Below are 24282 nucleotides of genomic sequence, written 5' to 3' on the forward strand. Positions count from 1 at the left end.
GGATTTTCATAAATTTGCCGGCACACACTTATATTGAAAATATTTGTTAATATTAATTTCCTTAAAACGTAGCTGTTTGTTTGCATGTTGAGGAGGATTTTTATTCAAATAGCAGTTATATATCTACCCCTGAAAAAACACTGAACACTTTATCTTTAAAGGATCCAGATTTGAATTATTAATGACCCTGAACATGATCTATACAGATGTTTTCACATGTGTCCCTCGCACACACACAGTACACTGAGTTAACAAAATATTAGGGACATTTAATCATGACGTATAAAGTATACAATCCTTTCTTGATTTCCCTTAAGTTTCCCTTATATTTCAAAAAGGGAGGAGATGAAGATGAAGAGACGCTGGCAGTTATATTGAAGTTTCGAGGCAGATGAGATGAGGGCAGTACAAGATAGCGTCCAAATCCATCTCAACTCAATAGAACGTCACGTTTATCTTGAATACTCAGCGTAGATACTGTACATTTCTTGTCTGGGGTGATTTCTGTATCTGTGCACCAATGAAAATATAACCGTCTGTCTAGTGTTTTAACGCTGAACTTCCATGTCTTGAAATGACATTTAGTATTTAATGTTAGACTAGATGAAATAAGAAGGCATTACCTTGTATTTTATATATATATACAGTTTCCTTTCTCTTTAAATGTGCAATTTTTCATGATAATCCAACTTATGACAAAGAAAAAATCAGTCACAAGATAAAAATTACACTTATTCACAAAAACCACAAGTTCTGAATAATGCACCTTCCACACGAAAAATAAAAAGAGACAAAATGATAATAAAAGAATTAGTTAGATGGCAGATTAAAACCACGTAGCCACATTTTAAAAAGTGTAAACAAGATTGATATTCTGACTGTGACGCCTGTTACTCACCAGAAAAGACTGTCGGATAGATGAAAAAGCTTTGCTTTCTTCGTCCCTTATCACTAAACAACTCTAAAGTTTGGCCTGAAGGTGGCGCCAGAGGAAAGGTTTAAGCTCTGTAGTGTGACATCTCAGCCTACACAGCACTAGTGTGGCAAAAAACATGAAATCAGATTTAAAGGCAACAGAAAATCCGTCATTAATACACAAACAATGACTGAGTCATACATTTAATATCAGTTCTTTTTTGCACCTGATGTCTGACAAGAGCGCCCGTCTCTCCGGCACAGATGAGTTTCTACTTTGTCTTTTCCCTTTTAGTCCGTATACATGTGAACGCATCCACTGTACAAAATGGTTTGAATTGATATTAAAATAACCCCATTAAAATGGTATGAAGAAAAAGGCTTCCTTCCTCACAGGAACCAAGAGTGATCCGTCAGCATCCTCTTGCTCTTTTTTTTCCGTCTCATATTTGTTTACTGACTTCTGCGTGAACTGGCTCCCCGATGGTGTAAGCTAGTGGTAGCTGTCGGCTTCAAAAACGGTCCTGTGAGAAGAGATTTTAGAGGAGAGGAAAGGAAAAGGTAGCGGTGTGGAAGTTCATTCACAGGCCAGCTTGCTGTCGAAGCTCGACAGGCCGATGGCGAAGGCCTGGAGAGCGCACATGGGGTAGTTGTAGTCCAGAGTGAAGATGTCTTCAGCCACTCTGCCGAACTGCATGACGATGTAGTCGGCTAGAGTTAAAGGGGAAACAGTGAAAACAACGTGTGTTAATCATTACCGTGAGCCTCAACGGTGCAGAAAAATGTGCAAGGACAAGTACTCACGGTCGTTGTCGTGAACTATTTGAAAGTTTTTGACCGAAGCTTGAGTGACGCGGCCGTGGAAGTTGAGCACGTAAGACTGGGTGTCGTCGTTCCACACGGGGGCCTTGTTGTGCAGCTCGATCAGGTTGTCCAGAGTGTGGTTCTGCCATCTGCTCAGCAGGGCTTCCTGCTCCTGCAAACACAACCACATTTACACCCGTATCAGTCGATGCTCTCGTTCAGAGTGAATGATTCCGGGAGCGTCGGACTCACGTTTTGAGGCCTTACAGGGACTCTTTCAAAGTTCATGCTCATGCCCGGGATGATTACAGTCATCTTACGTGGTCCTTTGAATCCCAGCACGTTGGTCTCCTGCCAAATAGTAGACAGAGAGTGGTGTGACAATTTTACCGTAACATTATGAATGAACAGGGGGACGTTTTTTTGTCGTTCACTCACGTAGCAGATGGCAGCCAGTTCCTGGCGCGTATTGCACTCTTCCAGCAGCGTCCCGGGGTTTTTGCAGGGATTGGTGCCGTTGTCGTACACTGTGAATTTGGTGCCCATCAGGTTGGACCTTATAGAACACACAAACGTAGATGAAATGTCTGAGTCATGTCTAGTGGCAAAGGCTAAAGCACTGTGCTTGGCTATCTTAAATCCAACCAAACATCACCACTAAAATGACTAAGAGTTGCCGTTAAGTGTCTGAAAGCTGCTCATAGTGTCGGCTAATGCAGCTATTTGTAACTGACATGTAGTTTGTGTCCAATCAGCGTCAAATGCAGTCTTGTAGCATGTACAAAAAATGCGAAAATACTTAATTCAACAAGATTCTCAGGAGGGTTTTAGGCAGTTTTCCATTTTTAGGGTGCTTTCACACCTTGTCGTTCGGGCTCGATTGGCAGCTTTCAATTTCAAGCTTTCAATGTTTTCATGAACCGTACTAACAGGTTAAGTGTGATTGTGAAAGCACCTTTAGATGTATTGTACGCTAACAGCAAATGACAGTGACTATGCAGTCCTCCACGGATGCAGGTAGATCTAAGAGTAAGTGTGTTTTTTTTTTTACCTCAGTTTACCGATGAAGCTCTCTCCCTCTCGCGACAGATCAGTGGCATCCACTGAAATAAGATAGTTGGACGTCTTACTCTTCTTTCTCTTCCTTCCTGCCAGCAAAAACACCTGGAAAGAGACACAGAAAAACAACATAAATGTATTTATATAGAGGTTCATTCTTTAATTATCCCGTAGTTTATTAAGTAACTCTTTTTAAAATCAAGTATTTTGAAGGTGTATGTGGCTCACTCTCTTGCCGTCCTCTCTCTCCATGTGCATGAAGTAGGTGGGGTAGAGGCCGCGGTCCATGCCCTTCTTGTCCCGGGTGATTCGACATTTAACGGTGACGCCGCGCGGAGCCGGACGCAACACAAACTCCTCCAGATTGGCCACGTCGATGAGTGAGCTCTCTGCTGTGGGTGATCCGGGGGTCACCACCTCCTGGGTACAACACAGAGCGATATATTTAGTATCGGGGTTATGTAGAGTATGTGATGTTGGCGAGTGCGTTTATTGCGCTACTCACTGGAGTGTCCTTGCCACTGGCGGCGGAGGAGGGCCTGGTGGTGTCTTCGTTGGGGGACAGAGGACGTTCTTCCTCCACGCTGTCCTCGTGCTCGCTGGATTCATCGAAGTTCATACTGCCAGACAGACCTGGTGAGGAAGAGGGAGGGAAAGGTGCGAGAGAGCTTTACATGAAGGTCTTTACAATTTCACATAGGAGAGGAAAATAAACCCCAGAGGCTTTGTGGATAGTTCCAACTACAAAAGAATCTTCCCAGGGGTTTCTTTAGTCTTGGTACAGAATAGTTTTTAAAGTTCATCTGTGGTCTTTGATATATGACAACTAATTCCTCAAGAACTGATGCAATACTTCAGCAATGGTTGAGGCAAAAAATAGTGCATTGAAAAAAACTGAAATCACGCCCGGTTATATTTCTCAGAAATATTCAGCAGGGTATTTCTTTTACACGGGAGTGAGACTTATTTCAAGTCTTTAAAAGTAATGAAAAAGAGGAAAGTGGATAAAGCCTTGTGAATCTAACTGAGCATCTCTAAACTGCTTTCTATCAAACAGAACAATAATTCAGTTAAACCTCTGAACCCCACGACCTGCCGGTGGGTTTTAAAGCCATTTAAAATGAAAATTACACCATTTATCATAGCCAGAAACTGTAAAAATGATTGCCAGATTTTCAAATTTCCGATGGTCCTTGAAGGAATCTAAGCTTAGAAATAGGGATATTTCATCAAAATCACTTTATTCTACATGTCTCATTTAAAAAAATTGCCAAAACTAAACCCTTAGCACTAACCAGATCCTGTAAAAGCATAAAATTCTGCATTCCTCAGTGCAACTGGGAAGCCATAAATGACTCTGCTGAGACCAACAGTCACCTCACAAGACTTCAGTGAAACTTGGACTGAACTGCAGGCTGTTTACACAGAAAAGAGAGCACAAGAGGGGAAATAGTTCAATATATGTAGCATATGGAACACCCCGTTTTTTTCCCTAACACTTGTAGGCATTTGGACAAATGTTTTATATATATATATATTTTTTTTTAATTTTTGTAAAACAAATTATCAAAGAAATTCAACTTGCGTTTTTTCTAAAAATGTGACAGGAGCGCCCTGAAACGGCTTCGGGTTCAGAGGGCTCAGCTCAGCGCTCAACCGGCCTTACCGAAAGGTCACATTTGGCGCATGGCCTCAATACCTGCCACAAACCATGCGTCTTTTTCGAAGTCAGTCTCTGAGAGGGTGAGATTAATGTGAAGTGATGAGTCCGACATAACTTGCATCTGTGTACTTGTGAAGAGAGACGGCTCCGTGCAGTCGTGCAGATGTAAAACGGGCCTGGCTCACTGCAGCCAGTCGAGACCGATCGAGACATCTGTCTCTTCATTGATAATTGGATTTATCAGCCAGGACGCCACTCTTGGCTGCAGCTACAGCCCGTTTTAATGTGCTGTCAGAGGATGACAGCGGTCCACTGGTATGGAAAGATCTCAGTGAGAAGGGGAACTTGTTTGACCCACAGTTTCGCAGCGTTAAAGATGTGGAAAATTAGGAAATTTTTTAAAATTTAACTTGCATTAATTGCTTGACCAGAAATGACTCTGGTTAATGTAAAATTACAGAGCATGTTGCACAAGTCTACCTAATTACTGCAATCCAATCTTCAGCTTTGAAGTGATTAAATGATATAGTAATGTGTAGTAAAACCTGCTTCTTCACACACACAGAAGAGCCGTTGTGCCACGTCTTCCTTCCACCTGGACTAACATGTCATGGGCCGGTTAGAGAGTAGGAGGAACTCTGGCCTATGCAGTATTGAACCGGAATAATAATGTGATGAGACAACACAGCCAAACACAATATTTACGCTGGGGTATTTACAAGAGATGAACCCAGTGAGAGCACCGTGTTGTGAAACACAGATTGCAAATGTTTGCTTCCCTCTAACAGAGACACCAGGGCTCCAATTAAAAACGCCGCGCAAAGTTGTGTGAGCCGGCGGCTTATGAAATCAACCATCTGGAAATGTCAGACGGGACTCGTAATTGGAAAACCAACAAGCTACTAAATAAAAAAACAAAAAAGACACACGTCCACGTAATAATCACCGCACAGCAGGTGAGCAATATTACATTGTATAGGAAGCCAAAAAATGAGCTCATCAAATATGAATGGACCACATCTTTTTAATTTCTTCCGTTTCCTCGGTGGTCGGGGCGTTATACGCGAGAACGGGGAGCCAAAAATACCTGCTGTAGGTCCTGAGGACATATTGCTATGCTAAACTGAGCTGGCATTAACAATGAGGCCTTGCATTATTGAGAAGGGCAATGACATTTGCTGCTGTGGCATCACCTCACACTAAAGCACAGGGAAGAAGATATAAGCAGAGGGAGTTTAGTAGAGTCAAACTGAATACAAAATATGATAAATGCAACATTGTGTTTATTAAAACAACAACCTACTAAGATTAAAAAGGTGTATTTAAATTCCTAGCTTTGCAGATCACACATAGGAAATGTAAATGTCTGACACTTTACTGTTTTTCAAGTCTGGCCCTTCTAAAAAGGGTAATTGAATAGGCCTGATCTACGCTACGCAAACGCACTACTTGAAGCCTGACAAGATGGATTTTCATGTGATTATGTGATCCTGCGTGATCTTGTGACAAGGTGCAAGGTAAAGGTTTTAATGCATCTTCCATAAACTTTATAAATCCCCGGCTGCCAGCTGTCTGGTGAGCGTGGGTGGCAGTATATCTATAATGATGCCATAGATGAGCAGTGCACTGTGAACAATACCCTAGCCTATTATTAAATGACCCATTTCTCACCGCCGCCACCGTCCATATTCTATAGTGCAGCAGCATAGGGGACGTCAAGAAGTCTGACTTTGCTTAACAACGGCTGCTAATCTGGAGTGACTTGGAAGAACTACGACTACACGAACACAGAGTGGATTGTGAAACAGGCATCAGGGGGGGACTCCACAGAGCCAGCAAGGAGGGCAAATAATTAAGCAGGCGTGCTCATGAAACCAAATTGGTTTCTTATATTTGACTGAAGACACATCTTCCCTTAACGCAGGATAAAAGTCAACCAATGGGCTTTTGTGGATTTAAAATGTTATAACACAAAATGAGTGCCTCACTAATCCTTTAAGAAGTAAATTAAAAAGGATATTTAAGTCATGAATGTGATTTCCTATCAATTACTCTACATTCCAAAGTAAAGCCAGTATAAACCTTTTATTTTTTGTCTGGAAATCTATATTTCAGGGTTGAACAATTGATGCAAACACTCACACAAAAAACAACACTAAAACAACAAAGTGTATTTCCTCTCAAAAACTCAAGACTCACCTTGTTTCTGCAGTAGTTCATGGATGTCTGTCTTGGGCTCTAGCAGCGTCTCAGTGTCTCCATCTCTCTCCGGCTCCTCAGCGGCAGGGGACTGGGGCTGAGACTGAGACTGAAGCTGGGGCTGGAACTGAGACTGGGACTGGGACTGAGGCAGGGACTGGAACTGGAACTGAGACTGTGACTGGCTCACTGACACAACTTTTGATCCCAGATCGGGGGCTTCTGAGCCCAAGAAAGCTGCTGGTCCATCGATACCTACAGCAGAGGAGATCAGTCAGCTGTTACCTTAGCTGTTAATGTCCAGATGTTGTGGTTAATTAGATAGAACTGTTTTCCTCAAGTGTACAATGCAGTAATAGCGACTACTGCATTATCTTTAATGTATTTTATGCATTAATGTGGTGGCACATTATAAAGCTGCCTTTCAAACACACAATTCTCCTTCTTCTTCTTCATATAAACATGCCTACTACTTTTTTATGACCAGGTGAAAGAGCGTGTCAATATCACAAAAACAACACGTTTTTTTCCTCACCATCTATAATGACGTCGTTGGTGACGCTGACATGATACTCCACCAGTGGGGCCTGCTCCTCGCCGCGCCGCGTCCTGGAGCGCCGCGGCCGAGCCTCCGTGTTGGGCTGGACCATCAGAGGCTCCTGACGCTTCCTCCGCTGCTTCTGCTCCAGCAGCGCCCTCTGTGGTAGCGAATAGGGGGGGAACAGAAATGGCGTGGAACCTCAGTCTCGGTACGGTAAAGTTTCAAGGCACATGAGCGGAAAATTGTTACATACATATATACATAAGGCTTCTGTTGAATGTTACAAGAGGTTGAGAGCCAAAGCTGGATAACGTTGACTCTATGAGCCGAGGGTAATTACATTACTATGCATGAGGAGTTCCAACCTGTGCCTATCTGTAGGTATTGCAAATGGCCAGGAGGATAACATTAAACATGAAGACAGATAGGACTATAGCACAGTTAGAATTGTTCTCAAAGAACAGCTGAGGCTTATGGGTATTTTGTTATTATTTTTAGAGGTATCTTGCAATAAACTGAAGTATTGGACATGGGTACATTTTGACTTTCCGGTGGCCGATGATAAAAGACAAGGATTCACCATTTACCATTTTACTTTGGAACATAGTGTTGCGTCGACAGACTAACCCACTAACCAAGAGCTACACCCCTTGCACGGTGAAACACCAATCTAAACTGGACAAGTCCCACAACAATACAGTATATACAGTTTTTGTGAACTTAATATCTAGGCCTGTTAGGCAGCAGGATAAATATTGCATATCTACATGATGGAATAAGTGACTCAAAGTATGAATATTTTAGTGTGCTTTCACACCTAACCCATTTGGTTGATTCGTCCATTTGCCAAGTACTATTAAGTTATAAAAAGCACAAATAGAATTAATAAATAAAATTCAGTAAAACACCGTTTGCTTAATTGTTTTAAATGGGTTTTGTATTTCCTATTTATGTACAGAATATATATATATTCAATTCATATATACAATTAGTACAATTCCTTTGGGCTGGTGTGAAAGCTGTCAATCGAACACTGGTTGCGGACCAAACAACCGAACTGAGACCGCTTGAAAAGGTGGTCCGCTTTTCCAAGCGGACTCTGGTGCGGTTTGTTTGTGGTGTGAAAGCAAACAAACCAACCACTGGATTTTATGATTGCAAATATGTGATTTTTTACATGATTTCAAAAGCTAAAACGACTAATAAATCCATCTGCTGATCATGAAATCTGTTCAGGAAGCGATCTTATTGATCTGTATTTAAGGCATTCTATATAAGCACGTCATCGTTTGTAAAAAGTTGGTGTGAGATCCAACTAAATGTGTCCTTTTCCTTAACTGGTATTAGTGTCTGCTTCAGGTGGTGTGGTATAGTGTATATTGATTTCTGAAAATTCATCCAGGTCATGCTGTATCCCCCGGTCTCTGTAGGACAAAGCAGCGGATGGATTACGCAAGCACATTAATTAGCGCATCAAGTGCACAACAAGTCCTGTTAAGTGAGCTCGAAGAGACCAGGAGGCCTTGTCTCATATTTGCCCGACCAGAAAGCTTTCATAACTCATCAATCACTAATGGGATACGTCTAAGAAATCTGTACCACCACAGCAACATCTGCTACCACCTGTTATGACTTCTAAACAATCTCCATGAGTGCAAAGAGGCACGTCGCATTGACAACAGAAAGGGAAAATATAAGAGATATAAAGAAATAAGTAAAAAAGAAATGGTATTACTGAATACATTAGTTCTTTAATGCACAAGTCTGGGAGCTTTTAAAATGTGGACCTAGATTTGTTATCATTTCAAAAGACTCTGCTGTAAGAGGACCGGGATTTCGCACGCTCGCTTTACCGCTATAAATAAAGGCGACAAATGAATAATACATAAAAGCGGGATTATCATAATGAACACCGTTACTGTTAGTGTAATAAATGGATGTGGAAATACAGACACATTTCATGGTGATGGGGGGGAAACCACAGAAGATATGTGTAAAGATGAATATAGCCTGAAGCCCATGTTTTTCATGGTGGTTTCAAATTAAACCATTAAATTAAACATTACATTTTAGAATTATTCTTTAATTAAGTGTTATTTTCTAGATTTAGTTGGTGTGATCTGACTTATTCTGCTTTTTTTTTTGAAGATACTGACTATTGAATGAAGTGAAACCGCATCAGAAACAACTGAAAATAAGTCAGTCAGCCTACACTCTAATGGACTAATTCTTCATACAATCAAAGTCTGACCAGAGAAGGGGAGGCAACCCCTTCTCGTTGCTATTTTAAGACCATCTATTGTCATATGGCATTCTTTTGTACAGACTCAGTGCTTGGCATTTTGAGACCAGGATGTGACTTCATTCAGGCTCCAACAGTCTTTCCTGTTTCAGCCGAAACACGAGATAAAGTAGACTGAAGTAGAAATCTGATTTAAGGAGACATACTCTATATTAATGTGTATCTTTTCAAAGAATCTGATGATGAAAGCTGAATATAGTCGGTGAGAGATTACTGGGTGTCTGGCGTTCCGATACGTATCGTGATACAGGGGTTACGATTCAATATATCACGATATATTGCGATACTGTAAGCGAGGTGATATATTTCAATTTTTTAATTTTAGGAAAACTGTCATATTATAAAGAACACACCACCTTATGCATAAAATCTTAGTAAAAAGTTTACTTTTTTTTATGCAATCAGAGCATCATAGCACTACCTTTTTGTGCCACAAATTTTTGCATATAAACTATTAATTAAAACATTATTATTAGAACATAATATCGCAATATTCAAGTGTATAGATATTTTCTTACATCCCTAGTCTGAATTTTTCTTTGGAGAAGTCATACAAACTATTATCCTCAGACAGATGAAAAGAAAATGTACCATAAAAAAGAAGTATTAGAAGTTACCAACCCGTTCCATTGACATCCTGAACAAGTGTGAGCCAAAGTTAACCTGTTTCTTTATAGCAAAAACATTACAATAAGTCCCATTATAGTGTTGAGGTCAGATGAGAGTAGGTTCTCCCCCAAAGAGCAGCGCTCCCGCTGGGCATGATGACTCCGTCTCCCTGCCCCTCATCCCAGATGGACCCAGAGTGTGACGGTCGATAAAACAACAGCCTCCTCTGCACTACGTGGTCCTCTGACAGAGAAAAAAAAAAGCGTCTGGCTCTCAGTCAAAACGCTGAGCGCCAGCGTGCGTCTTTTGTGTGAGCGTACGCGCGGTCGCCGTTGCTAAATGAATCAGCCGTTATTAGAGCTCCAGCAGCAGAGAGAGAGGAAGAAGGAGAGGGAGAGGGAGAGGGGTTGTGAGGGTGTGCTCAAAGTGAGATATGGTCCTGATATTATTGTTAGAATGGTTTTCATTTTACTATTTGAAACACCAAACTGAGTGAGAACACAGTAAAAAAGAGATGGATTTAACTTTTATTGTTTATCAATTTTCCATAACCTGTATGTGATCCCCTTCTGGGCATGAGAGCATGTGTGTTACGTAAGAACAGAAGACTCTGAAGTGAGGCTGTTTGGACTGAAAGTGTGCAGCATAACTGAGCCACAGTGGGACCGATGGGACACACACACACACACACACGCACACACACACACACACACACACACACACACACACACACACACACACACACACACACACACACACACACACAAAGCCAGGCGCCCCGCTCTAAATCCTCCCCTCTCTTTGAACTCGCCAATCTGCGGCCCTCCCGTTCCTTTTCTGCCTAATGTGTGAGATAGATAGTGGAGTACGGCTTCCAGCTTAAATCAAAGCTCTACACCGCCGCTCCTGCAGCGAGGTTTGGGATAAAGCGTCTTACGGACCCGAGGGGGATGAAAGGAGAACAAATGTGTGACAGAAGACGGGCCATGTCAGGTAACGGGTGGATATAAAAAGGAATCAATTCAGCCTCGGGAAGTAAAATGAGAATTAAAATTCCAGATGACTGGGCAGGTGAAAAACAGGAGATTTCCGAAAGCAGCGATTAATCACTAAATTGCACGCCGCTGCCAGCAAGCAGGCACCCCTTGGTGACACCAGAGTGGCAGAACACAGGGTCATCTCAGCCCTTTATTTAATTTCATCGGTGCTTCCAAACACAACAGGTTAGAAACCCCATCTATGTGTGAGCTAGGAGGCTTAATCAGAATAAAGGTGCAGCATAACAGCTATGAACTACGCCAGATGCTCTTTGGAAAGTACATTGATAAAAGAGTGGAGTCTTAGGAAAATGATAAGAGGAAACAAACAACGACAAAAAGTGTGAATCGTCAAAAAGAAAAGCGTGTTGTTCATTTGAGGATGAAGTTTAGCTTTCCTACCTGTTTTTCCAGCTTCTGTTGCATCAGACTGGCGCTGTCGTCTTCGATGCCACTACAGAGAAAACAGAAAAAAACATTCTTATGAGGGCTGTCAATCAATTAAAATATTTAATCGCATGATTGTCCGTAGTTAATCGTGATTAATTGCAAATTAATCACACAATTTTTGTTCAAAATGTACCTTAAAGGGAGATTTTATCAAGTATTTAATACTCTTATCAACATGGGAGTGGGCAAATATGCTGCTTTATGCAAATTAATGTATATATTTATTATTGGAAATCATTAAACAACACAAAACAATGACAAATATTGTCCAGAAACCATCACAGGTACTGCATTTAGCATAAAACAATATGCTCAAATCATAACCCAACAGGCAACAACAGCTGTCAGTGTGTCAGTGTACTGACTTGACTATGACTTGCCCCCAAACTGCATGTGATTATCATAAAGTGGGCATGTCTGTAAAGGGGAGACTTGTTGGTACCCATAGAACCCATTTTCATTCACATATCTGGAGGTCAGAGGTCAAGGGACCCCTTTGAAAATGGCCATGCCGGTTTTCCCTCGCTAAAATCTTGCGCACGTTTGGAGCGTTATTTAGTGCGTTAATGCGTTAAAGCAATTAGTGGCGTTAAAAGGAATTTGCGTTATTATGCCGTTAACTCTGACAGCCTTATTTCTTATAAAGACTTTTACACACATTCATCTCTAATACAATGAATTAGATTTCCCTTATCAAACCAGTAGAGGTCACCACTGCTGTTGCACTAATACAAGACAATACAGACTTTCTATCCGGTATGGTCTTCTATGAAATAAACTAAATTAGGCGTTAATAGGTTGTGGCGGTTTTAAAAGTGTAATAAAAACCAAATAATGACAAATCTACATCTGCCTTCTGGAGCTTGTTGGTGAAACATGAAACATGACTCATTCTCTGAAAATGACAGAAAGAAAAAAAAAAAGAGATCACGTTTGTAAAAAAGAAAGAGAAAAAGAGCTCCAGCTGAGAGAATGCCTCGAAGTCTGGGTCCTCTGGGAATTTACCCTGGACACCTATCTGAAGGGACCGAGCTCATGTTGCTTAGCTACCGTGAGGAGGGAGAAGGGCAACAGCGGGAGTCTGCACTGTCGGAGACCTACAGTATCTCTACTCCACACATAGGCTGATGTAATGTCTAGCAGGTCACTAACTCCATTTCTTTCATCTTTTCCTGTTGGCTGAATCTATAAATACCTCATGTTCTGCTGAGCTGAAATTAGTTTTTATTTTTTTTTAGAGAAAAGGATTAAGGGTATAGGATGAGAAGTCTCTCCATCAGGTAAGCTCATCAGATATCTGACTCACTCAGCCCTCACCACCACCACCACCCCTTATCATTATTTCCCTTTCCTCAGTCACACTCACATCCCTCCCACGGCTCCAGTGTGTAGGTGATGACACACACTACTTAAGGAACCTCAAGGCCAATGCTGGCTGATATCACAGCTCGTCTCTGGAGGACAGAGACGCTGAATGTCAGAAGGTGACGAGTTCCAGAGACCCCTTTATGCTAAGAAGAACGCAAGTGCTTTAAGTAATACGCTTGTTCCACCTTTCAGAGTTGCAATTAACCATGACCTGTGTATTCTACATCAAAATAGTCATGTCACATGTATATCCCCCACTGTTGACATTGGCAAACTGATGGATCCCCTGGGAGGCCATTATGGTACCTGAGAATAGGTGCTGGTCACAAGGCTAGGGATAGAGAGCGGAGGATGGGAGTAGTTTTTTAATTACACATACGGGACTGTCGTTTAGGATGGCGAGGGAAGAGATGATGGGTGAAAGTTGTACATGTGAGCAGTGAGACCTGGGAGAAGTCACTAGCTGTGTTTCCATTCAATTGTCAAGCGAATTTTAAGCAAACTTTTTGAAATGTCACAAAAAAAAGAAATATGAATTAGGTGCATTTCCATCAACTGGTTTGGAGCAAGAAGTAGAGATTGTGAACCAGAAACAAAACAAGCTGGCTTGGCCATCTAACCATCTACGAGAGAAAAATGGAGAGAGGTCTTCAGGAATTTGTCCGCTAGTATTGGCCATGTTTCATGTTGTCCAGAGACGAAGACGGGCATTTGCGCGTTATGGGAATATCCAGGAAGACACCGACAGCGGAAACAGCTGATCAGTCATGTGAGTTAAATGTTTGCTGCGTCAGAATTTATTTGACAAAGGCGTTTCCATATCCCATTTAGCGAATCAACTCTTTTTCAACAAGCAAGCGAGTGTAAAAACTTTTTTTTTGCAATTGAGGAAGTTTTATCAAATATTGCCGTTTCCATACAGTTTTTCTAATGCCATACTTCAAAATGCGCATGAAAATATATTAATGAAAACACGGCTACTATTGTCTTTTGCATGGGTTGTGGAGGCCTGATACCTGTGGATTAGAATACTTCTACCAAAGGACTACCACATGTCCAATAATTAGATCAAGGCATAAATAACTCTGATTAAAATGTTGACTTAGATTTCCCATTTGGCTGTTCCATTAATAATGCTGTTTCCATGCTGCAAAGCACAGTGTGATTAATGGCTGAAGAAACACCCTCTAGATTAAGCTATGTTACAACATCTCTAATGTTTTCAACCTCAAACCTAATCTGCGGTATACCCCTGAAGCAACCTTTGTTGGAACAGTGTGACAAAACATTTTTAAGGTAGCTTCCAAATAGTAGAGCGTGTTTACCGACATAAGACACAAGTCACTTGGTAGCGGCAGATGAGGTACATTAAGTTTGTCATCATAAATGATGAAAAAGTCTTTGCAGTGCATCATCTTTGATATGCCATAAAGCAGTTGGATGTGTCCAAGAAAGCTATGCAAAGTCAGACAAATATGGCATAAAATGCCTTCTAAAAAGGAAATTAAACTTTGGTTAACCTGGTAATTATAGATTCATGATATGATCATGGGTCATGCAATATGCTGCTTGTTCTCATCACTGGTTGAGTAGTATGTGCAATTTGTGTAATTCGTCATTGTGATGTGCTTTAGTTGTCTGTTTATTATTATTATTATTAATATGGAGGGAGTTATATTGATAAGCCGATATGGCATGTGCCATAGCATGTGTGCAGCATGTGAGTCCAAGACAAATTTCCCTATGGGGACAATAAAGTGTATTGTATCGTATCGTATCGTATCGTATCGTATCGTATCGTATCGTATCGTATCGTATCGTATCGTATCGTATCGTATTCCGTTAACCTGGTAATTCAAGTCACAGATTGTGAGAAGAAAGCGTGTGTGTGTTTTGGGCGAGTGTGTCGCTGCCTACCTTGCTGTTGAGTTCGAGGAGAAGCTGGCAGAGCTCGAGGGTCTTCGGGGAAAATGGCAATTTGGCACCAAGGCAGCCGGCAGCACAGGACATGTGGAAAAATAAGAGAATCAAAAACAATGGGATAAATGAATGAATGAATAATAATCCATATTCCTATAAGGTTTTTACTGTCATTTGTATCTTGTAATGAAACAAGACAGCTGCCTAGATTATGCTCTAGGAGGACAGTAATTACATAATAAGGTCAAACAAGCTGATAATTAAGACAGAGGACAGATGAAGAACAGGTGCAACATAAAATATAAGACGACATCCTTCAGAGTATTATCATAAATACTTCAATCTGTTGGGAGTTGAGAGAGTGTCCTCTACTGCGAATGTTCTTGGAAAACACACACACACACACACTTCCAGAGCTCCTCATCACAGCTGTGAGTGATCAATGTTTCATCAGTCCGTCACAGCTAGGGTGACAAGAGAAGGACAAGCCCGTTGTCCCTTCCTTGTGTGTCAGACGATGGTAGCCATGGAGACTTCAGCTCCGTCAACAACGCACCTCCACCACCAGCATTGATTAAAAACCTGCAGCCGACTCTCGGGCTTCACTGTAATTGGAGGTCTTAGCACCGTGCTGTAAAGATTTACAGAGGAGGGCGTGTAATTTCTGTTGAGCTGCACGTTAAAATCAAAATATTTGTTCAGACAGAGGCATGTGTGAGGCAACTATCAAATGTAAAGTATAATATCATAGACTTTAACGAGGAAATGTGATTGTACTGCTCTAAATAATGAAAGTGGTACTAACTGTCTATCACACCACTGTCGATTCAGGGTGCAAAAAAGGACAAGTTGACCGGCGACTTCTTTTCAGATGACAATGTCAAAGCTATTAATGAATATGTTATGTTCGTTTTAATTAAAAGCCTTCGCCACTTCAAAAAAGAATTAGAAAGTTGAATGAGCATAACGCAATGTCCGCCACAGGCAATTCAACTAAGAGAGGATACAGAATATGAAAAGGAGGGCTGATAAGATTAAATCCTTAAGTCCCTGTGAAGTTTTACATGGTTCTCTTATGTAAAACTGATCTGAAACTGAACTACGTCCACACTACCAGTTTAGTTGTTTGTTTACAAGTGAGGAGGTTTATCCTTCCGCTCAGCACTTCTATGTAGCATCTTTGACTATAGCGTGGTTGCCAGATACAGCTGGTGAGCACAAGTGTTGGTCTCTGTGTACAAGCGTGGTGGCACCAATCCTGGCAACCTCACTCCTACCACAAGAAACACAGTTACCGTGCCTGGCTGTTGTTTGCCAATAAAAAAGTCCTTGTAAAAGCACAAATTGACGTTTTTATATTTCTGTTTGTGTACTGATTATGCAAACAAGATTCACCCTGTTCATTTGAGAGCTTCAGTGATGTTCGGATTTTTTTAACTTTGGACGGAGCCAGACTAGATGTTAATCCCCTTGCTGCCAGTCTTTATGACAAGTTAGGCTAACCATGTTTGACTTCAGCTCCTGACTTAAAGGTCAGGTTAGCGCTGATAATGGCGTCCAGACCCACGGCGTCGCAGAAGCATAACAGTGTTAACCCCGTCAGCATTGTTGCCGCTGTTTGCACTGTTTTGCACGCTTGATTTATGCTTGCCACATCTGCAAGGGTAGCGAGTGTCTGCACGGCCAAACCGACATCACACCATCAGATGCAGCTCTTCGCGGGGGTTCCGTGCGGCAGGTTTTCCCCCGTCCGCGCACATCCAAACTACGCGGACAGGCGAAAACCTGCACAGGATGGGCAACAAATATAGAGAACTTTGAGGAACTTTGAGAATGTCGGTTTGCCGCGAGGAGAAACCCGCACGGAGTATAAAAGATCCAACCGTTTCCTCTCCACGATTCCACTTCAACTCATGCCCGAGTCGCTGTCCTTGCGGAAAGCATAACCGAAACCAAAGCCGTCGCCATGCTGAGAGCTGTTTAGAGGCAATCCCTCAATCACAGACATGCTCTGAATCTGGAATTTAGCACCTTTGACGTACTGACTTAAAGATAATGTCAACCTTCTCATCTCACCCTCAATGATGAACTATTCCTTTAAAATGTTTGGTTTTTAATGTGAAACAGCTGGAGGAGGTGTGGAGCAAGCAACTGATGGCAACTGTTGTCTGCTATTCTCCTTCCTTAGCATCACTTTGTCCCCCTATAGAGGTTTTTTCCCATCTCAGCTTAGGCTACCTAAAGAAAGAGTTTGACGCATTAGGTTTTACCCTTAAGTGGTGTGCCAAGCATTTCCAAATACAATGAACAAAGTTTAACTGAACCCCTGACTGGATCGCTAATAAAGGCTAAAATGAGTTACATAGGCAATACTGCCATTACATTAGAATCTAGACATCACTGAGCCTTGGTGAGGAGAAATGCTAAGAGGACACATTTACAACCATTTCAGCTGTTCCAGTAATCAGTTGGATGGATATTTTAAGCACATCCTTAGTTACAGGAGTGTTCCAATCAAGCAGCCAACAAAAAAAACGAAAAAAACCCAGCTTGGACACACACACACACGCAAATCACCAACTCTGGTTACAGCACAGTCACAGCCCGATGCTCTGAATAAGTAACGACATGGTGGCAGAAACATGAGCGAGATGCACATCTTTTGACCGCGGGTTCAGCTGGCCAGCGGGATGGAGCAGGCGGTGACTGGAAGAAACATTAGAGTAGCGCTGACCTCTCGTTGTCCTGTCACAGGCCACTTTGCAATCCTGAAAAGTCAATAGAGCTTGAACTAAAGCGAAAAAAAAAAAAAAAGCAGGTTATCCTGGTGGAACAAATAAACCGTAAGTCTTGGAGAGCACACAAAGACTATTAAAACAATCGCCTCTATAGTACCAAGATGTATGTGTGCCTGTGTGCAGCTATACCTGTATGACCAGCGACTGTAGACGGGCTGAGATCCCCCATTCTTTATAGTGTCCATGGATGCGGCTGCAGGAATGCTAGTCCGGCGGCTCTCCTATCTACAGTGTCACAAAAATCTTCATTCACACTGGAGCTCGGAGTCACCGTGCAGTCCTGACAGTAAGTAAGCCCTGCAGGCTCCAAGATCTCTGCTATTATGTCACTGACAAAGAGTAGCTATGTCCCACCCAGGGGAGTGACAGCTACCAGCGCTGAGCAGTCTGAGGTCGGGAGGCTTGGTGCTTGTTACCATGACTTCACACCTCTGGCAACCTGCACAGATTCAACTAGGGATAGGTATGAAAGTGACAGGCCTAAATAGTCGTGTCGCAAAAGTCTGACTGTACTACGAATTTCAGCAAAGTTCCCTTATTTTACTGCCATCCAGTAACTTACTGAAAGTGTCATTTCCTCTGACTCATAAGGGCACGTATTAAACCAAAGATGCACATTCTGTCTGGCATCTCAGTTATATGCAATAGTGGGAATTTATTGAGCTTTAAATAGCCTGAATTCCTTCTAAAAGCCCCGTCAACATTACTGGATTACTCTGTCAGCATATGAGTAAGACATGCCAGTCGGTGAAAAGCACATGCTGTTTTAAAAAACTCAATAAACCTATAGATTCTAAAAACAGACACGGTGTGGGGGGGGACTTTAATCTAGTTGCTAGGAAACCAGAGCCTCCCAATCGTTTTTTTTTGTTGTTTTTTTCTGTGCCTATTTGCAAGAGCGAGAGAAAGAACGCACGGAGAAAATGAAGAGTGTGTTTGTGCATGTTTGTCCTGAGAGACGGCGGTAAAACGGCATATAAGTCAAGTGATGATAAGCGGGGGAATCGTTCACCGGAGGGAGTAATTACTGAGCTCAAAACAAATGATGGAAATGAGCTACAACAGTTGATAATAATACCATTTCCCTCGGGGACCCCAGGTGGACACACACTCCACTCATGACTCTCCTACGTGATGCTTTTATTTTGTTAAAGCAGCTTTAAAGAAAACTGATCATTTGAATCTTCCTCGTGGTGAAAGAAGAAGCCACTTGATCGTAACATCATGTAGAAATGATAACTTTGATGTAAGCAGTGCTGTAGCATTCAACAAGGACAAAGTGTACAAATACCAGGGATGTTTTTATCAGTGTCTCAGTGATTGAGCAACAGAGTGGATTACTGTGGCCAGCTGCGCCATATGTGGTTGGAATCCACTGGACAACCACAGTAAATCACAACTCAACCACGAGTTGTGGCTGCAAAAGCCGACAGCCATCCTTGTGGAGTACTGAATTCATTTTTCAAACATCTATTGCTCTAGGGGGATCGACGCTTTATACAATTCGGCAGTTTAGTCAGCTACATTTTCCGTGCTGAGAATTCCTGTAAACGTCTGATACATGTTCTGCATCAAACAACAGGAGTTAGTTGTGGCAACCAGGACGCATATTTGCGACCTTATTCAGTACTGTACTCTAGCTGTGGGAATCACCAGAGACCCCAAGATACGATATTATCACGATATTATCACGATACTTAAGCCACGATACGATCTTCTGGCAAATTTAAATATTTTGCGATGAGTATTGTGATAAGATATATTGTGATATATTACCTTGTTTCACCTGCTAATTATGCAGTTTGCCAACATCTTTTTTATCTAATAAGATCCAGTTTTTACTCTGTTCTTCTCATAGTTTTCATTCACATATCTTGAGGTCAGAAAAATGGCCATGCCAGTTTTGCCTTGTCAAAATTTGGAGTTATTTAGCGTTCTTCCCGACAAGCTAATATGACATGGTTGGTACCAATCGATTCCTTAGGTTTTTCTAGTTTAATGTGATACCAGTAGAGTTTACTACATACATAGCTACAACTCGTAAAGACAGAATAGCGTCCGTCCGCCGCGTGACTGTGATACTGATGGTACTCAGTGATACTATACGCAACTGTTGCAAAACTGTACCCAGGAGCATAGCAAAGAAAAACACTCCACTAGAATCAAAGATCTTTGGAAGACCTAAAGCTTCAGTTGTCAGTAATAATAACCTAGAAAGATGTTAGCTATCATCGCCTCTCAGCTGATGACTCAAAGCTGACACTGGACGTCTTTAAATGCCATAAAGTTTTGATTCTCATTGAGGGTATGTGTGACATTCTTACCACTAACCCTGGCAATGATGAGAGTGTAACAAAGGAACAGAAAGCTTCATCAGTGACCCACTTCCAACATTACATTTGTGATGCCATTATGAAAACTGTCACTCCTCAGATGTGTCAGCTCTGCAAGCAGGCTCTGGTATTTGTAACTGCTTCACCCTGAGGTCCTTGTGCTTTAGAAAAACAATCTGCAGTGAGTGACACACTAGTAGGAATAATAGTAATACTAATAGTAAGGAATGCATTCGTAAGAGATTAATTAAAGAAAAGGCAAAGCGAAGCAGGGAAAAATCAACTTTCTGTCTTTCAAGGTTGATCATTACAAATGCTGAGTCAGCCATCTGTGAACTTTATAACACAAACTGTCTGGGTTGGTTGAGCCTATGAGCAGTGTGTATCACAGCATGTGTGCTCGTAAGGAATGAGTCCATCGCTGCGTCTCACTTTTCTAAACTGACACAAAGCCAAGAGTTGTCCTTGTGTAAAATCTTGTGTTCGCCATTTTCTAGTCTCAGTCATGAACCAACTGACCCTGACTGGCACCACCCACGTTATGGATGTAGGCCCATGTAGTACAAACACAACAAGAATAGCCTGTTCCACGGACATAGCAAGCCACATACTTGTTTGTAATGCAATAGGTGATTAAAACATGTTTCAACACCACTGTAACTGTAATAATAAGTAGTATTTTGCATTGTGTGTTTATGCCTTTGAATGCCAGGCCCTGTCTAAAAAAAACAAATAATCTGACTGGGACTGTAACAGGAAAGGGTGGGAGCTACTTTGATTTGTATCTCCCTGCAAAATGAAAGCAGACGTCTGCTCCAGTACTTTAAACTGTGTATACAGTAGTAGCTTCCATCATGCACACACACACACACACACACACACACACACACACAAGTAAGATCGCCCAACACCTGAGGTGAATTACGTGCGTTGTCTTGTGGCTATCATGCTTTTGCTACATGTTTACAACCTCCTGTTACTGTCAAATGTAGAATAAAACTCATGTTTTGCATTTACTGACTGCCTTATTATCTTACTTAGTTATTAAAGAGGACCTATTGTGCTTATTTTCAGGTGCATACTTGTAATTTGGGTTTCTACTAGAACATGTTTACATGATTTAATGTTCAAAAAAACACTTTACTTTTCTCATACAGGCTGTGCTGCAGCACCTTTTTTCACCCTCTGTCTGAAACGCTGTTTGAGCTCCTGCCGCCCCGCCCTCCCGAAAAGACCAGTCCGATTGGTCAGCTGGCCCGCATTGTTGTGATTGGTCAACTGAACTAAACTCTTCAGCCTCCGCTCCACCTCTGTTCAAACTAGCTTTGTTTGAGGGCGTGCCAAACTAGCCGTTAGGCAAAGTGTGTTACTTGGTGACATCACCACGTTACAAAAGAAAAAGGCGGGACTTCAAAGCGAGGCGTTTCAGGAGCAGTGTTTCTGTGGGGGGGGGGAAGTAACTCCCTTTGTCGTGAACTTTGGGCTTTGTAACTTTGCAGACATTTTACATTCACAACAAAACTATATAAAGGAAAGGGAAAAAGCACAAAAGCCTAATAGGTCCCCTTTAATTTATCAGTCCTATAGTTTTAGCAGCTCATTTGGGTGGTGAGGATCGTACACAGAATAGACAGAGGCTACACAAAGGCATGCGCCAACATGACATGCAAACACGTTTCCTGCCACCCACCATCTGTGATGCATAATAACAACTTGATATGTTGTAATCAAACGGTATACCGACGGATATACCGCAGGGAAAAAGCTCGTGAAAATTACACAAATGCTTTCATTTGTAACAAAAAAGACTCTCTAAAAGGTTGAAATTTCTATATAACTAAACATACGTGAATCGTTTTGACATTATTAGCCAGATAAGGTGAGTTTGCTCACTATTACTGAAGTCCAGCTTTCTAAATGTGTGCCAAACTAGCCGTTAGGCAAAGTGTGTTACTCGGTGACGTCACCACGTTACAAAAGAAAAGGCGGCACTTCAAGCGAGGCGTTTCAGGAGCAGTGTTTCTGTGGGGGGAAAGTAACTCCCTTTGTCGTGGACTTTGGGCTTTGTAACTTTGCAGACATTCACAAAAAGCTACATAACACACTAAACGTTAGGGGGGAAAGCACAAAAGCATAATAGGTCCCCTTTAACTTAGCAGTCTTATAGCTTTAGCAGCTCATTTGGGTGGTGAGGATCGTACACAGAATAGACAGAGGCTACACAAAGGCATGCTCCAACATGACATGCAAACATTTTCCCTGAGTGCTTCCCACCATCTGTGATGCATAATAACAACTTGATATGTTGTAATCAAACATTATACCGACAAATATACCCGCAGGAAAAAGCTCGTGTAACAAAAAAGACTCTAGAGGTTGAAATTTCTCTATGACGTAACTAAACATACCTGAATGGTTTTTACATTACTAGCTAGATAAGGTGAGTTTGCTCTCCATTACCATTGTTCGGCTATGATGTTTAGCAATTTGTGAAGCGTGTTTGTGCTGTGACACACAAATCCTGACATTAAATAAGCACCATATATCGTCAAAAATGATAAAAATAGACAGTTAACGCTCATTATGTGTTGACCTGCCAGCTGTGTAATGTTATAGATGGCTTATTACCATTAGAAGCTAACGTTAGCTGCCTCTACTGTATGGTAATGGTGCCTTTATAAAAGTTGTGGGCGAGTTTTTTCGGGTCAAATAAAACGGTAACCGGTTAGCTTCTCATCCCACAGTCCTATAAATACAACAAATACGAACACAACGTACAACAAATGTGTGTTTTCTTTTACCTTATGCTGTAGTAACTCATGTTTATCCACGGTTGCTAAGGAAGATCCTCGTGCAGCAGGACTTTTTGTGGAGAATTCTGTTACTCGGGGTCCTTAGTTACCGAGCACACTAAGAACGAGCGTTCCTATTGGTCAGCTGATTTCTTACGTAGACGCTGATTGGCTGGACAGTCTGGAGGAGGTGGAGATAGATAGATAGATGGATAGATGGATATAATGGATGGGTGGATGATGGGTGGATGGATGGATGGATAGATGGATGGATGGGTGGATAGATGGATAGATGGATAGATGGATGGATGGATGGATGGATAGATAGATAGATAGATGGATAGATGGATATAATGGATGGGCGGATGGATGGATGGATGGATAGATGGATGGATGGGTGGATAGATGGATAGATGGATAGATGGATAGATGGATGGATGGATGGATGGATAGATAGATAGATGGATAGATGGATATAATGGATGGGTGGATGATGGGTGGATGGATAGATGATAGATGGATAGATGGATATAATGGATAGGCGGATGGATGGATGGATGGATGGATGGATGGATGGATGGATGGATGGATGGATGGATGGATGGATAGATATATAGATAGATAGATAAACTTCATGTTTTTTTGGTGGGGGGGTTGTTTTTAGTTTTTTTTTTACATGTATCCTTTGATATTGCAATATATTATTAATTGTTTATTTTTATTTGTTTGTTTGTTTTATTGACACAACAAACATTAATTACTTCTTTGTTTTCTTCCATTTACATGCATGTTCTTTTTAAATATCTATATATTGTATTTTGCTTAATGAATTGTATATATGTATATAAATATATGTTTTTGTTTTTATTTTGTTCTTTTTTATTTTTATTTATTTATTATTGAATTGACGCTTTGGCAGTATTGTTCACCTGACAGTCATGCCAATAAAGCAAATTGAATTGATAGATAGATAGATAGATAACTTTATTGATCCCGAGGGAAATTCAAGTTTCCAGCATCTCAGTTCCATAGTGCAAAAGGGCAGTAAAAAAGTTAGTAGTGCAAAGTACAAAAAAATATACCAGATATAAAAATAAAAGAAGATGAAGAAAACTGTTAAAACTGAATATAGTGCAGGGTATCAGCTGTGATACACGACTATTAAAAAAAGTGAATATAGTGCAGAAGAGACTGTTAAAAATGAGAGTAGTAATGGAGTTGTCCTCCGTAGAGAGATGTTGATTTTTTTTTCTTTCTTTTACCTTGAAATGTTAGCGCTTCGATTCAAATGTGCCTTGCAGGTATGAAAAGAAGAGCTATTGTCACAGAAGATATGAAATATAAAAGGATTTGGTCAAGGATGACCAGTAACCATGACAACAAGTAGTTCATGAAATCCATCAAGGAATACATTCTGCATGTTTCTGGCGCCCTTCCTCTCTGAAATGGTCACAAAATATTGAATTTCTGAAAGCATGAAACTAAATCTTAC

The 24282-nt window shown here is 41.3% G+C and overlaps 3 protein-coding genes across 6 annotated transcripts in view; 1 reads left to right on the forward strand and 2 right to left on the reverse strand.

Moving 5' to 3' along the window:
- ptn (pleiotrophin) overlaps positions 1-7776 on the reverse strand; it is a 93739-nt gene extending 85963 nt beyond the window's left edge. For both annotated transcript variants that reach the window (XR_012592702.1, XM_074625849.1), the window contains exon 1: positions 7771-7776. The gene's annotated coding sequence lies outside the window, so the exon portion shown is untranslated. The remainder of the gene's footprint in view (positions 1-7770) is intronic.
- The window catches only part of LOC141762032 (protein mono-ADP-ribosyltransferase TIPARP-like), an 81216-nt gene that overhangs the window by 4931 nt on the left and 52003 nt on the right, over positions 1-24282 (forward strand). The gene's annotated exons all lie outside the window — the stretch shown is intronic.
- On the reverse strand, positions 216-22926 carry tulp3 (TUB like protein 3). 3 transcript variants are annotated; one of them, XM_074625838.1, is made up of 13 exons: positions 22800-22910; positions 17795-17890; positions 14865-14906; positions 11532-11583; positions 7176-7338; positions 6641-6895; positions 3284-3411; positions 3007-3198; positions 2771-2883; positions 2158-2275; positions 1972-2070; positions 1720-1891; positions 216-1626 (listed from the first exon to the last, which is right to left on the reverse strand). In XM_074625838.1, the coding sequence occupies exons 2-13, from the start codon at positions 17848-17850 to the stop codon at positions 1493-1495; spliced, it is 1524 nt and encodes a 507-aa protein (XP_074481939.1). In that variant the 5' UTR covers positions 17851-17890; positions 22800-22910; the 3' UTR covers positions 216-1492. The 3 variants fall into 3 exon arrangements, with proteins under 3 accessions (XP_074481939.1, XP_074481941.1, XP_074481942.1); XM_074625840.1 differs by lacking the exon at positions 17795-17890 and having other exon boundaries at positions 22800-22926; XM_074625841.1 differs by lacking the exons at positions 11532-11583; positions 14865-14906; positions 17795-17890; positions 22800-22910 and adding an exon at positions 10105-10433.

Source organism: Sebastes fasciatus, chromosome 23 (assembly GCF_043250625.1).
Source record: "Sebastes fasciatus isolate fSebFas1 chromosome 23, fSebFas1.pri, whole genome shotgun sequence".
NCBI classification, from domain to species: Eukaryota; Metazoa; Chordata; class Actinopteri; order Perciformes; family Sebastidae; genus Sebastes; species Sebastes fasciatus.